The sequence below is a fragment of the Chelonoidis abingdonii genome, chromosome 3 (genome assembly GCF_003597395.2).
Source record: "Chelonoidis abingdonii isolate Lonesome George chromosome 3, CheloAbing_2.0, whole genome shotgun sequence".
Taxonomy (NCBI): domain Eukaryota; kingdom Metazoa; phylum Chordata; order Testudines; family Testudinidae; genus Chelonoidis; species Chelonoidis abingdonii.
The window spans coordinates 105,497,163-105,511,127 of record NC_133771.1 but is presented as its reverse complement, the minus strand read 5'-3'; the positions used below and the strand labels follow the sequence as shown (position 1 = coordinate 105,511,127).

The 13,965-nt window shown below is 41.0% G+C and overlaps 1 protein-coding gene across 1 annotated transcript; it reads left to right on the top strand.

Annotated features, from left to right (window-relative positions):
- Positions 1 to 2,698: 2,698 nt before the first annotated feature.
- Positions 2,699 to 3,739, top strand: TAAR1 (trace amine associated receptor 1). The gene is given in 1 exon segment (XM_032780501.1): positions 2,699 to 3,739. A coding segment is annotated over 1 exon segment (1,041 nt).
- The last annotated feature ends 10,226 nt before the right edge of the window (positions 3,740 to 13,965 follow it).

Here is a 13,965-nt window from a genome sequence, read left to right as displayed (position 1 = left end):
TATACTCAAAAAAGCATATTTCTAACATCTAGGATTAATAATGACAATAATGTAGGCAGTGGCATCCCTTTTCTTCTAAAGTCTTTGAATTAAGTCTTCGCACTTACAGATCACCGCTGTACTTAAACTGTACCATGGTATTGAGCTGTGGCGTCAACCAGATTAAAAATCACCCTGTGCTGCTGCAAATCAAAAATAATTTTAAAATGGACAAATGTGCATATTTTGGTCCTGATTCTCAGTTATCCCATGTCAAATCCAAAGAATCTCCATTGGTGTAACTGAGAGCAGAATAAGGCCCTACATGCCCCACGTTATGTTCTCTCCACAAAGAGCTTCTGTCTCCTCACATAGGCCCTGAGCTGGCATACTGCTTCATATAGGTACATCCCTGCTCCTACATAAAGAATACATTAAAAACAGGCCCTAGCTCTTATGTATGGCTTTTCATCCACTGATCTCAAAGCAGTTTACAAAGGAGATCAGGATCATCTCCATTTTACAGTTAGGAAAACTGAGGTCCAGAGAGAAGTGATTTATCCTGGGTTCCTCAGCAGGCCAGTGGGAGTGCTGGGAAGTGTTCTATTCACTAGGCCACATTAGTATTTCCACACTACATCCTCCCACACAAACACAAACACTCTTATTTATTCACTGAGTGGGTGGTATATTCTGACACTTTAAGAAAGATAGCCCTTAAGAGTTAGCAATCTATTAAAAAAAACATACAGACAAAGGGCTTTTCATAATACCTATGCAGCCTAATGCAATATTTCAAAAAAACAGAAGACAGTACCAGGATCTCTCACCTAAGTTATAATGATGCTGAAGCAGGCAAAGAGCCCTAACAAGAAATGGATAGTCTATTGTTTATCTGTGCATCCACAAGCAAGGCAATGGTGTTGAGTGGCTTGTTCCAGAGAGGCCAAAGACTCTAAGAAGAAATGGGAGCTGAGGCAGAGACACACAGACTCCAAAGCTGTCCACACTGCTTCCAAGATCAAATAAGCCATGATTTATCATCCCTGATGTTGCCTGATTTTAGGAGGTTAATATTATTATTTTAGATAATATGGGTTATAGGCTCACCAATTTATTTGATCAGAAGATAATAAGGTTTTTGTCCCAGGATTAGGCTACACAGAGTTTGCAGGGACCCCAGAGATGTATGACAAGGACACTCACACTGAGACACATATAGCTTTAAAGACTTCTATTGAGATAAATGGAATAGTAATTAAATGGTAAAAGAATCAGAGTTATAAGGCAATAGTATTGTTCTAGAGATACATGTGGTATTATATACTCACACCCTTCCTTGATAACCTGGTAGTAAGACACAAAGGACCAGCCACACCTCTAGCATCCAAGAGGGTTCAGGTCCAGGTTCCTCAGTGCTTGAGTGGGAAGTGCAGAGCTTAGAAGAAGCTAGAGAGCTAAAAGCTAAAGAAAGACTAAAAAAGCTGACGTAAGAGTTTTACTTAACTGACTTAAAAATTAAGAATTAAGATCTACCAATTAATAGACTAATAAACAAAAGAATAATAAACCCAGAACTAAGAACAAAGAAGCTACCTACGCATGGTGGGTTACACTTATAGAGCTTAACATTGGAGTCCTCCTTTTATGTTTAAATTTAATTTTTCACCCACAAAATATCAGGATACACTTACTTTATAGGCTGGCATGTCTGTGCGTATGGATGACACGTGCATACATATTAATGGCCATTAGCTCATTTTTACATCTGTTATTTTTGGCCTAACCTGTTCTTTGTGGTGTATCTGTTAAATTTAAAGGTCACAACCATATATGGACCTTATCCTTTAGCTCATCACCACATATCTAGGTGAAAGATCCTGAACATATATCCGCTAACTTTGCCTAAATTCTACATACAGGATGTGGCCTGTAGGTCCCTTGCATTACAGCCAAAAATACTCTAATATAAATCTATAGACCTATTATAATAAAACAAATAATCAAACCCATAGGAAACCCATAAGAAAAGATATATAGGCAAGTAGGTAGGCTACCCTATAGGCTACACTGATCATAGCCAGAAGGAAAGAGAAGTGTCTTGGGAACTACTGTCAGCATAGCAACCAATCAAAGCATCCAAGGACAGGCAGGCTGGGGGGAGAACAGGATTGCTGGACAGAGGGAGGATGTGACTGTAGGTCAGTGGTATTTACTAGATGCAGATCTCAGAGTATTTGTTGCCAGATTGAAATCTTCCTTGACTTAGTGATAACCTCCTGTTCTCTCCAGATGTTACCATCTGTGTGTCTTGCTTTCCACTTTGACGTCTATGTCTTTGATTTATGTCTCCAGGAAGCTGCAGCCAAGTGGGCTGCAGAATCTAAAATAAACGTAGCTGGTGGATAAGTGGGGCCAACAGATGTGCTGCTGCATTAGCCAGGCCATGATTCAACCCAAGGAGAGTCTCAGTTCAGAAAAATCTAATATAAAAGTGTAATTCTGTTTCAAAACCAGTTTAATCCCTTCCAAGACCTTAAGGAATTAAAGAAAATTAATTTCCTAAAAGTTCTGGTAGATTAATATGTTTATTATTTTCTTTTTTCTCTCTGCAGTTACCTTGGCCGGATGAATACCCAGGAAAACATAAATAACTCTAGATGTATTTCAGCATTAGGACAAAAGTTTCCTGTGCAACATCCAGCAGGCTGAGACTACAATGTACTTAAGTGGGTTTGAAATTTAAGGAAGGATGCAGTTTTGCGGTGAATCTGTAAATGGCTCCTGCGTAAAAAGCAGCTGGTCAAGCAATATCCGTATTTCCATGTATATCTTCATGATGTGCATCATCCTGGCCACGTTGGCTGGAAATCTGACAGTTATCATCTCAATAGCACACTTCAAGCAGCTCCATACGCCTACAAATTTCTTGATCCTTTCCATGGCCACTGTTGACTTTTTGTTGGGGTGCTTCATCATGCCTTACAGCATGGTGAGGTCTGTGGAGAACTGCTGGTACCTTGGAGAACTCTTCTGCAAAATCCACACTAGCACAGACATTATGCTGAGCACAGCCTCCATTTTCCATCTTTCCTTCATTTCTGTTGATCGCTACTATGCCGTGTGTGACCCACTGAGATACAAATCTAAGATAAATACTTGCATCATAGTGGTCATGATCGTCATATGTTGGACCATCCCTGCTATTTTTGCCTTTGGGATGATCTTTCTGGAGCTAAACTTAAAAGGAGCAGAAGAGATTTTCTATAATCATATCCACTGTGTGGGAGGCTGCTTTATCTTTTTTAGTGAAACTTCAAGTGTGGTGGCCTCAATGATTTCCTTCTACATCCCTGGATTTGTTATGTTGTGCATCTATGGGAAAATATACGTTATAGCCAAGAGGCAGGCAAGAGCCATTAGAGATGCAGCTAGCCAAACGCAGATCAGATTTGAAATGAAGCACCACATTTCACCAAGTAGAGAAAGGAAAGCTGCAAAGACATTAGGCATAGTGATAGGTGTTTTTCTCATATGTTGGTCTCCGTTTTTCTTCTGTACTGTCATTGACCCCTTTATGAACTACTCAACACCACCTATTCTTATTGATGCATTGATGTGGTTTGGTTACCTAAATTCTACATTTAACCCATTAGTGTATGCATTTTTTTACATGTGGTTTCGCAGAGCATTAAAACTGATTCTGTTTGGGAAAGTTTTCAGACAGGACTCTTCCAGGACTCAATTATTTTTAGAATAATATACTTAGAATTTTTGGACCCGCTACATTTAGCAATTGGTTGGAGATTGTGCTTACACAAATATCAGCTAAAAGAGGTGAAAATTAACAGCTGTTTGTTTACCCACTTGTGATGTCTAGTTCAGGTTGCAAACTGTGGTGCCTTAAACCTTGTCTCAGTACAGACTGGACCTTGCCTCAAATTAGGCTTTGTATTTTGTTTATTATGATCAATGATTTATTAAGAACTTACAATGTGCTGAGTTCTCTACAATACACAAAAGGGAGCTTGCAGTTTAAAAGAAAATTAAATCACTTTGTCCAGAGAAATCATGTAATTCGGGATACACGAAGCACTGTTTTCTTCTGGAAGGCCTGTCTCATACTTTCATAAAGCAAGCTCTCAACAGTTTTCATTGCTGAGGTTTGTATGAATCTGCTGCCTTCTAAGCAGAGCAACAAAGGGTTTTCCTTTTGGATTTCCACCGATGACCCGAAGATGACAGAACATAGCTTTTATCATAAAGCTATTCTCCTTTCAATATATATTAATATTTCTTAAGTGATAATTTTAAGATCCCAATGTTAAATGGTACCAAAACAGTACCAAAGGTAAGTTAACTTTAGCAAACAGAACTCAAAAGCAAAATTGAACATCTAGGGGCTAGAATCTGAAAATCACTGCAAATTGTATTGGCCAGTGTCCTCAACTGGTTGCAAGCAGATGATACTATTCTGTTATGTAAAACGAACAATTAAAATGTGTAGAAACTAAAGGTTTTAACTAAAAGATATTGTTATTTTAACAAATGGCAACAAAAAATTGCTGATTAAGACACTTTTTGTTGACTTTTAAAATATGACCTTGCTATGCTAAAATGAATATCATCCTACCAAACTGAAACAGAAATAATATCTCAGGCCTGATCTTCCAAACACTGCAAGGAGTAATACTTAGTACTGGACACAGTCATTACTGAGCAGTCAGTGGACTAGACTCTATAGTAAGAGCTATATGCAGTAGTAAATGATTACAGTATCAAGTCCTGTGCTGATATGGATAGGAAAAGTGGTTCGCCATTTGTTGCATCTTGTCTCATACTCTGTTTTGTATAACACCTAGAATAAAGAGAATGCAAGTTGCCTATTAATGTTTCACTGGGAAATTGAAATGATGCTACCTTTCATCAGACCAAACGATCAATACTCCCTGTTGTCTCTATTACTGTTACGCTGACATCTTGTAAATCTGTATCCCCCAAAACTACCTAAAATAAACAATTAGTGGATTATACTGCAGCTGGCCAAATGTGTTGTTTAAAGTTTTTATCTCCAATGATATTTCATTGCTTTATATGTATTTATAAATTATTAAGGAAGTAACTTATAACAGATAAATTAACTGATAATTAAAGAGTAAAAAATCAGCTCCCCTTTCTTCCTTGCTCTATAGAGGAAACAAACCTTTTTTTGGTGCAACTTACTTCCCTCTCCCTGATGGCTCTGATAAGCTGGCTGGCAAGCTCGGTCCTCCTTACTCCTGTCCACTCATTTCTTTTTCACCTGCACAGAAGGGATTGTAGGGAGCCTGCAGTGAATGCCCCTCCGCCCCAAGTTGCTACCTGAGACATAAGTGGCCAATGTAGGGAAGAAAGGGGCCTCATTAGTCACACTACTTCCCTGCATAAGCACACATGATCTGGTCCTTGGGGAAGAAACTGGAAAAACTATTAAGCATTGTTCTTCGTGTAATCTTTTACAAAATATAGAGGGTTGAGGGTAATCTTCTGGTAACAGTTTGTAGAGGAGTGGACTCACTCCTGCAGCCCCTCTGCTGGTCTCAGGGAATTAGCTCATTCCAGCATCCGGAGTGCCCTTTGCAGGCTAGTGATCAGCTTGTCCTCTGGCCTCTGTGTCCCTCCCTGGACCCTAGTGTCCTTTTAACTGGGATGCTGCCCCCTGGCAGTCCCCCGCCAATCTGGGTCTCCCTTCCCTGGGGAACCCCCAACCCACTATTCCCACCTCGGCTCAGTATATGGCTACTGCCAGTCATTGTCTAGCCCCACGCCCTGGGGCAGACTGCAGTATCAGCCTACTCATCACTGGCAAGGAGGGTTTGGACCTGCTGCCTTGGCCTACCCCTGGGCTGCCCTCTGCAACCAACAGTACCTATTAGCCCAATGCTAGGCCACAGCCTGGGGCTTTCCAGGTTGGAGCTCTCCAGCTCCTCAGCCTTTTCCCAGCCCTGCTTCACTCAGGTACCCCATGTCTAGCTTTCTGCAGCCAGGCCCTTCTCCCTCTACAGGCAGAGGGAGACTGTTTGCTCCTGGCCTTCTTATAAGGTCCTGTTGCTCAGTTTGGGGCATGGCCCCAGCTGCAGCCACTTCCCCCAATCAGCCAGGGTTTTACCTTGCCCTTTGAAGAGCTTTTCCAACCCCTTCCAGCTGGAGCGGGTGGTCACCCCGCTACACAGTTCCATGAAAAACATCATCTACAGCCAGTCACCAATGCTCTGAACTAGACCATAAGGCCACCACTACCTTAGCATCCTTCAAATCCTTCCTCAAGACCAGTAGCTCTCAAACTTTTGTACTGGTGACCCCTTTCACAAAGCAAGCCTCTGAGCGTGACCTCCCTTATAAATTAAACACATTCTTTTATATATTTAACACCATTATAAATGCTGGAGGCCAAGCAGGGTTTGGGGGGGAGGCTGACAGCTCGCAACCCTCAATTTAATAACCTCGTGACCCCCTGAGGGATCCTGACCCCTAGTTGGAGAACCCCTCCTCAAGACCAATTTCTACCATGAAGCCCACAGAAAACTCAACTGACAAAGGCTAGGGATTTGCCAGGAGAGGCTTCTGATATTTATTTGGTTTATATGTTAAGTATCTTATAATTGCTTTAGGAAATGATCTGTTACACAGAAATGTGAATATTGAGGTTGATGAGTGATGTAAGCAAGAAAGACCACGCAAGGAGTGTGTGTGTGTGTGTGTTAGAGCCATGCTATAAGTAACACCTATACAAGATGAACAAATGAGGGATTGCAGGCTCAGATGGTTTGGTCACTGTGGCGTGACACTCCCTATTCTTCATAGAAATATTGTTATGATATGAATATGGCCTAACAAAGATATATTTTTATACAAGATGGGTCTTGTAAGATATCTTTGGAAAGGTTCTAATTTACTTACTGTGATTATCCAATTTGTATGCATGTATCATTTCTGTATCTGAAACTAGGAATATTGACTATGTAACAATTACAACTGTAAAAGCAGCAAAGAGTCCTGTGGCACATTATAGACTAACAGAGGTTTTGGAGCATGAGCTTTCGTGGGTGAATACTCACTTCATCAGATGCATGCATGCATGCAATTACAACTGGGTGTGTACTTGGGGGAAAACTCACCAGGCAGTAAGCAATCAGCCTGAAAATACCTGAAGAGACAAAGGACCTAACCTGAAGGGAAAGGCAGGGGTGAGTCCAGAGTGAGATGGGGTCTGTAAGAAGACAGAGCTGGAACTCTAAGCTACAGAAACTCTGCAACTTGCCTAAAATAACATTTAGGGTGAGAAGTTACTTCTTGAAACCAGTCTCTTTAAGATCTTAAATTTAGTTTGTGTGTTTTGTGTTATTTTCTTAGTAATCTGCTATGTTCTGTTTGCTATCCCTTATAATCACTTAATATTTATCTTTTATAGCTGATAAACTTATTTCTTGTTTATAACATAACGCAGTTTGTGCAATTTATAATGGGGGGGCAAGAAGTTGTGCATATCTCTCTTCACATTGAAGGAGAGGGCAAATTTTTATAAGCTTGCGCTGTGCATATCTTTCTATACAGTACAAGAGAATATTATCTTGTGTGTATTTTCCAGAAGGAAGCTGCACTTGAGTGCTGGGCAATTTCCTGGCTGAACCATCTCAGAGACAGCTGTTTGCAGACTCTATGTGATTCTACAGCTGGTGCTCCTTAGTTGTGTGTGTGTGTGTGGCCAGAAAGCCTGATTCAGCAAAACAGGGAGACTGAGCCCATGCTAGTGAAGCAAGCGGGCTCAGTGAAATCTCAGTACATCAGCTGGCATCCCAGAAGGGAGGGTCCAACTTGTCACAGTCACCTAAAGCACAGTCCTGGCAACTATCTGGGTAAAAGAGTCCAGGAGATCAGGAACTGAATAGAGAAGACAGAGAGGCTGGCCCAAGGAGGAGTGTTGGAATGTCATAAAGGAAGATATGTAGTTAGGATGTGATGTGATGGAGGCTATGGGACAGAACCACTTTCAACGGAGAGGATTCATTGAGTGAATCCCATTTGATGAAGGAAGAATTTGGTTTAAATATTAATAGCTGACTACAAATCATCTTGCTGAGCTCATAGCTGGCCTATGTAAATCCATGCTCTTATTGTTTCCCTGATTCTCCTGCCCTCATCCCTTCTTATAATTATTACATCCACTGTTTCATCATGTCTTTTACTCAATGTTTTGACCAGCACCTAGCATAATGAGTCCCTGAGCCTGACTAATGTAGTGCATTGGGTGCTGCTGTAGTACAGATGAAAGTAACAATAAAGATCTGACAGCTGTATGCATCCGTACTTTTACAACCATTTGATGTGTATTATAAGTTCTTCATGGCAGTGACTCTGTATTTATCTGATTTTAGGAGGCATCATGCACATCTAACTGAACTATCAAAGGAATATGTAATATTATTGTTTTTAGGTTATACTGGGGAAAAGGTAACTATGCCCCTCCCTGAAATGTTGAATAAGGTTAACCACATTTGAGGTTATGATTACTGGATGGCATAACATACTATATCAGGAGGTAAGCTGGATTGGTAATGGCATATACAAATCCAGAACTTCACAAGTTCATAGGATTAATTCCCAAGTGGGCCACTTGCCAGTCTAGATTGCTGGGAGCCACTATCCTGGTTGTTTCCAGGACAGGCTGGCAGGTAGCTGAGTAATGTTCTTATCTGGTAACAGTGCTGTGTCCCTACTCCTTCCTTCCCTGCACACCTGACCGCTATACATACTTTTCAGGATTGGGTTGGGTAGGTTTGGTTTGTGTAGGTCTGCTCACATGCTGGATTCTGAACCCTCAAGAAGCCTTATTAAACCTCCTATTGCAGTGAACAAAGCTGAATGTAGCTCTCTGGCTTCATTTGAGTTTAAGAGTTCTAATAAATCTCAGCTCAAAGGCTTTCAAATCACCTGACCTGAAACCAACACAAATGTTCATTGAAGCCCATACAATACTGGATTGCAATAAAAGCAAATGAGGTTAAAAGGGTTAATTTCATTCACTATTAAATGTTTCCTTTCTGAAGGGCCTGATTTTGCACCCACTAGAGTCAACGAGTTTTGCCACTAACTTCTATGAGAGCAATTTCAGACCCTAGATCTGATTATCTGTGTGTGAGTTTTCCTTTAGAACATACTAGCTGTTTCCTTAAAACACTTTTCCTTCTCCCCATGTTTGTCCACTCCTTGAAAACCTCTGCCCCCGTCTCCTCCAATATCTCATACTGCAACAACCTCTTATTCATGAATCTTTCCTCTCCCCTATATCCTCCACACCTATTCACTTCTCCATCACTCTTTGTCTCCTCCATTCTTACCCTCCAGTCTTTCTTCTGCCACTCAAACCCATTACTACAGTCCTAATAGCACTTCTCTACTTGCCCATATCACTGCTATTTTGGGGCTTTTTCCAGCAGAGAATTTTTTCCTCTTTACACTTCCTTCTCCAGGAAGTACTTGCAGTGGGGAGCACTAGCATTAAGTTAGGGAGTGAGGAGCATCTGTAAGTTTCACATAAACTGTGGGAAGGTTGGAGCAATGGTGGAAGGCCAATTGGCTTTTAAGACCAATTGTTTGGGGCTAGCACTAAGCATGTGCTCTAGGGATTAACTACTGACACACAGGACCCTCACATTGAAGTTTGGACAATTATTCTAGGAGGTGAAAGTATAACCCAGTTTTGGAGTTTTAGCTGAATAGCCCCAATTGCTTTTCTAGGGGGAGCGGAATGGTGGTGAGAGTAGTGGTGCAGGATTCTGGCTTCCTCAAAGCATTGAAGCCAGTCCTGGAGCATCTTGGAGGGAAGCAAATGAACCAAAACAAAAGAACCACCCTAGTAGTTTGTTGTACCAAATCATCACAAGCTGTGACTCTAACATCTCAGACAATGTTAACATGATAGTAACAGCATTAACCTCCAGCAGCGCCTGTGACAGAGAAATATCCCTCATATCAACTAGGCCAGCCACAGAGCAGTAGCTGCAACAGTAGCAGCTGGCCCTGGTAACAGCTACAGCAGTTTGTGAATGTTAGTTCTCTGCAGCAATCACTAGTAGAGGCCTTCACACAAAAACTACCAGCAAATTGGAATATGGGCCTCACCACACTAAGAAGGCAGATTTTCTTGCTCTTAGTAATTTATGGCTATAACACAAACTGTTTTTGTACATGGCACAATTGAGAAAAAGTTTCAGAAATAACTTCTTTCTCTTGTGTCTGATTTAAGCTAAAGTTTATAGTTTCCCAAAGCCTCTTGTTGCCTTCTGTTTACAGACAGTGTGATCCCTGGAGGCATAGCTACTTTAATGAAGTCCTGAACTATTTACTTTCATTAGTCCTAATCACTGCCAGTTATTACTTGTGATGACGAAAGCGGACAAAAGAGGTGTGTTAATGAGGCCCCATGGTTTCTATTTGAACCCAACAATTTGCAAATTGGAAGTGAGAAAAATGCTTTGTGCTTTTGTCAAATTGGATTATAAATTATGGTCAACCAAGCAGAATATAAGCAAGTGCACCTTCAAAGTGTCATCTTGTAAATGAAGTGCTAAGGGCATTGTTAAATTTGTTATCCACACATCTAGTTACTGACCCTATTAAACACTTCCCAGATGACTGTCTTTTTCAAAACAAATGTGTCTCTAAAGGCTGAGATCATGTTTTAACTTTTATGAAAACTTCTTTTAACAATTATTCTGGGCTTGACCTTAAGAAAGCATTTTTCTCTTGTTAAACGTGTATGTTCATTTTGTGTGTTAATGTACAACTGCCTCCATTTAATGGGTGCTGGAACAAGGGTGCGGGGAGTGCTGCTGCACCTCCTGGCTTGAAGTGGTTTCCATCATATCCAGGGTTTACAGTTTGGTTCAATGGCTCTCAGCACACTATAAAAATTGTTCCAGCACCCCAGCTTCATTTTGCTGCTAATAATGTTAAAGGCAAAGGTCCCATTGATCCAAAGTCTATAATTTTGATTTTGTGCTTTATGCATTTCCAGAACCCTGAGACAGAATTATATCCCAACACAGGAGTATTTAAAACAGTTACATTAAAAAACAAGCACACAACAGCACCAGTGCAACGTTATGACTGACATATTAAGCTGTTTAGCAGTACATCAAGACCAAACAGAGAAGGCTAGAAGAAGAACAGGTGAGTCCTGTTCCTGCTCAAGGCTGGAACACGCAGTGATGTTAGGTGTATCGGTGGGAATTGGTTCAATGCCAGAATACGATCTGGTCTGAACCAATTCTCCCTGAGTCTGGACCAGCTCTCTCTGATCAGAACAGCAGATCTGAACGGAGATGCTTCTCCTCGTCATGGGGCGAACCCAAATCCTGGACCTCAGAACACTGAATGCAAGTGCTAGAAATCCAGATTCGAGCCCAGCCTTCTCCAAGCTGGTGAATTTGTCTATGGATTGACATAGTCTAGTACACAGCAGTCAGCAGCTATGAACTTGGATTCCAAATACAGCTCCCAGGTGTGGACCTAGGGAGGATGGGTTTGGGCCCATCTCTGATTAATAGTGAAACTAGGGGAAATCTTACTATAAAAACATGAGTGATTTCATGAGCTTCAAGTGATTGCTTTTCCATGGAACTAAGCGCCTTCCCTGTTAGGTCAGGGCCTGCTATACACCTGCATTACCTCATGTAGCTTTCAAACACATCCTCTGCCTCTATAGCAAGAAGAAATAGAATCATAGAGTCATAGGACTGGAAGGGACCTCAAGAGGTCATCTAGTCCAGTCCCCTGCACTCATGGCAGGACTAAGTATTGCTAGACTATCCCTGACTGAGAGGTGTTTGTCTAACCTGCACTCAAAAATCTCCAATGGTGGAGATTTCACAACCTCCCTAGGCAATTTATTCCAGTGCTTAACCACAATGACAATTAGAAAGTTTTTCCTAATGTCCAACCTAAACCACCCTTGCTGCAAATTAAGCCCATTGCTTCTTGTCCTATCCTCAGAGGTTAAGGATAATAATTCATCTCCTTGTAACAACCTTTTATGTACTTGAAAACTGTTATCATGTCCCCTCTCAATCTTCTCTTCTCCAGACTAAACAAACCCATTTTTTTCAATCTTTCCTCATAAGTCATGGTTTTTAGACCTTTAAACATTTTTGTTGCTCTTCTCTGGACTTTCTCCAATTTGTCCACATCTTTCCTGAAATGTGGCGCCCAGAGTTGGACACAATACTCTAGTTGAGGCCTAATCAATGTGGAATGGAGCGGAAGAATTACTTCTTGCGTCTTGCTTACAACACTTCTGCTAATACATCCCAGAATTATGTTTGCTTTTTTTTGCAACAGGGTATTACACTGTTGACTCCTGTTTATTTTATAATTCACTATGACCCCCAGATCCCTTCCTGAAGTACTCCTTCCTAGGCAGTCATTTCCCATTTTGTATGTGTGCAATGATTGTTCCTTCCTAAATCGAGTACTTTGCATTCGTTCTTATTGAATTTCATCCTGTTTACTTCAGACCATTTCTCCAGTTTGTCCAGATCATTTTGAATTTTAGTCTTATCCTCCAAAGCACTTGCAACCCCTCCCAGCTTAGTATTGTCTGCAAATTTTATAAGTGTACTTTGTGCCATTATCTAGATCCTTGATGAAGATATTGAACAGAACCAGATGCAGGACTGAAAGCTGTAAAATGAGGACACTTCAAAAGATAAGGATACCCACAAATCACAGCATATTTGATCCTTTACATAAATAAGAAATAATAGCAGATTGATAACAAGAAAAACAGGAGTAGAAAACGTGAAATGCATGCAAACATGGCCGAGTTTACTTTCTTGGGAGAAAGTCTTGCTTTTGCAATTATCTGTCTATTTTAAGGTTTTTTATAGTGCTTAGAACTATGGTGCCTAAGGCCTTGGTTCAGGAAAGCACTTAAGCAAGTGCTTAATTCATTTCCTGATTTGGGTTGTTTCCCTGGATCAGAGCTTAAGGCCCAGGTTCTCAAAGGTATTTAGGCACCTAACTTGCACTGATTTCCAGAGGAATTAGGTGCTCAAATACTTCTCAGGATCTGGGCCTAAATCCTGAAATTAATATACTTGAAATCCCACTCTCAGTAACGCATTAACTAGATTTTCTTACACTTCCTTGGTTGAGTGGGATTTTTACTAGAGCTTTTTACCTCCAGGTTGCCAGTTTAAATCTAGCCAAAGTCAGTATTGACTAAAATACTTCCAGGTCATAACTGTTTAGTGCTCTTCATAAAATGAATGTGAGGTCTCAGTCCAATTCCTAGCAGGAAATTGTTCACATCACAAAATCATCCTTCTCCCTCCAATGGGCACACTTGTTAACAGATTCAACAGAGATATCAAGTGTCTATGCTGACCAGTTAAGCCCATGGTCTTACCTGGGTTTCAGCTTTAGCCCACCCCTACTTTGCACACAGAAAACCTCTGACCTGAGATGTGCTCTACACTTGTGGTAGCTTACTCGGCTTAGAGCCTAATCATAGAAGATTAGGGTTGGAAGGGACCTCAGAAGGTCATTTACTCCAACCCCTTGCTCAAAGCTGGACTAATCCCCAGATAGATTTTTACCCCAGTTCCCTAAATAGCCCCCTCAAAGATTGAACTCACAACCTGGGTTTAGCAGGCCAATGCTCAAACCACTGAGCTATCCCTCTCCCCCAATGCTGATAGTCCTTCAGAAGCCTTATCACAATTCCACCTCCCTGCCCCTCCTGGAATGGACAGACAAGTTCTTTCCCCCAGAGCCTATCAGCACAAAGAACCAGGGATAGGAAAGATACAAAATGTGGCAAAAGACCAGCTTGGCTTAACCACAAGATCTTGCATTATCTAAAAAATAAAAAAGAGTCATATAAAAAATGGAAACTAGGACAAATTACCAAGGATGAATATAGGCAAACAACACAGAAATGCAGGG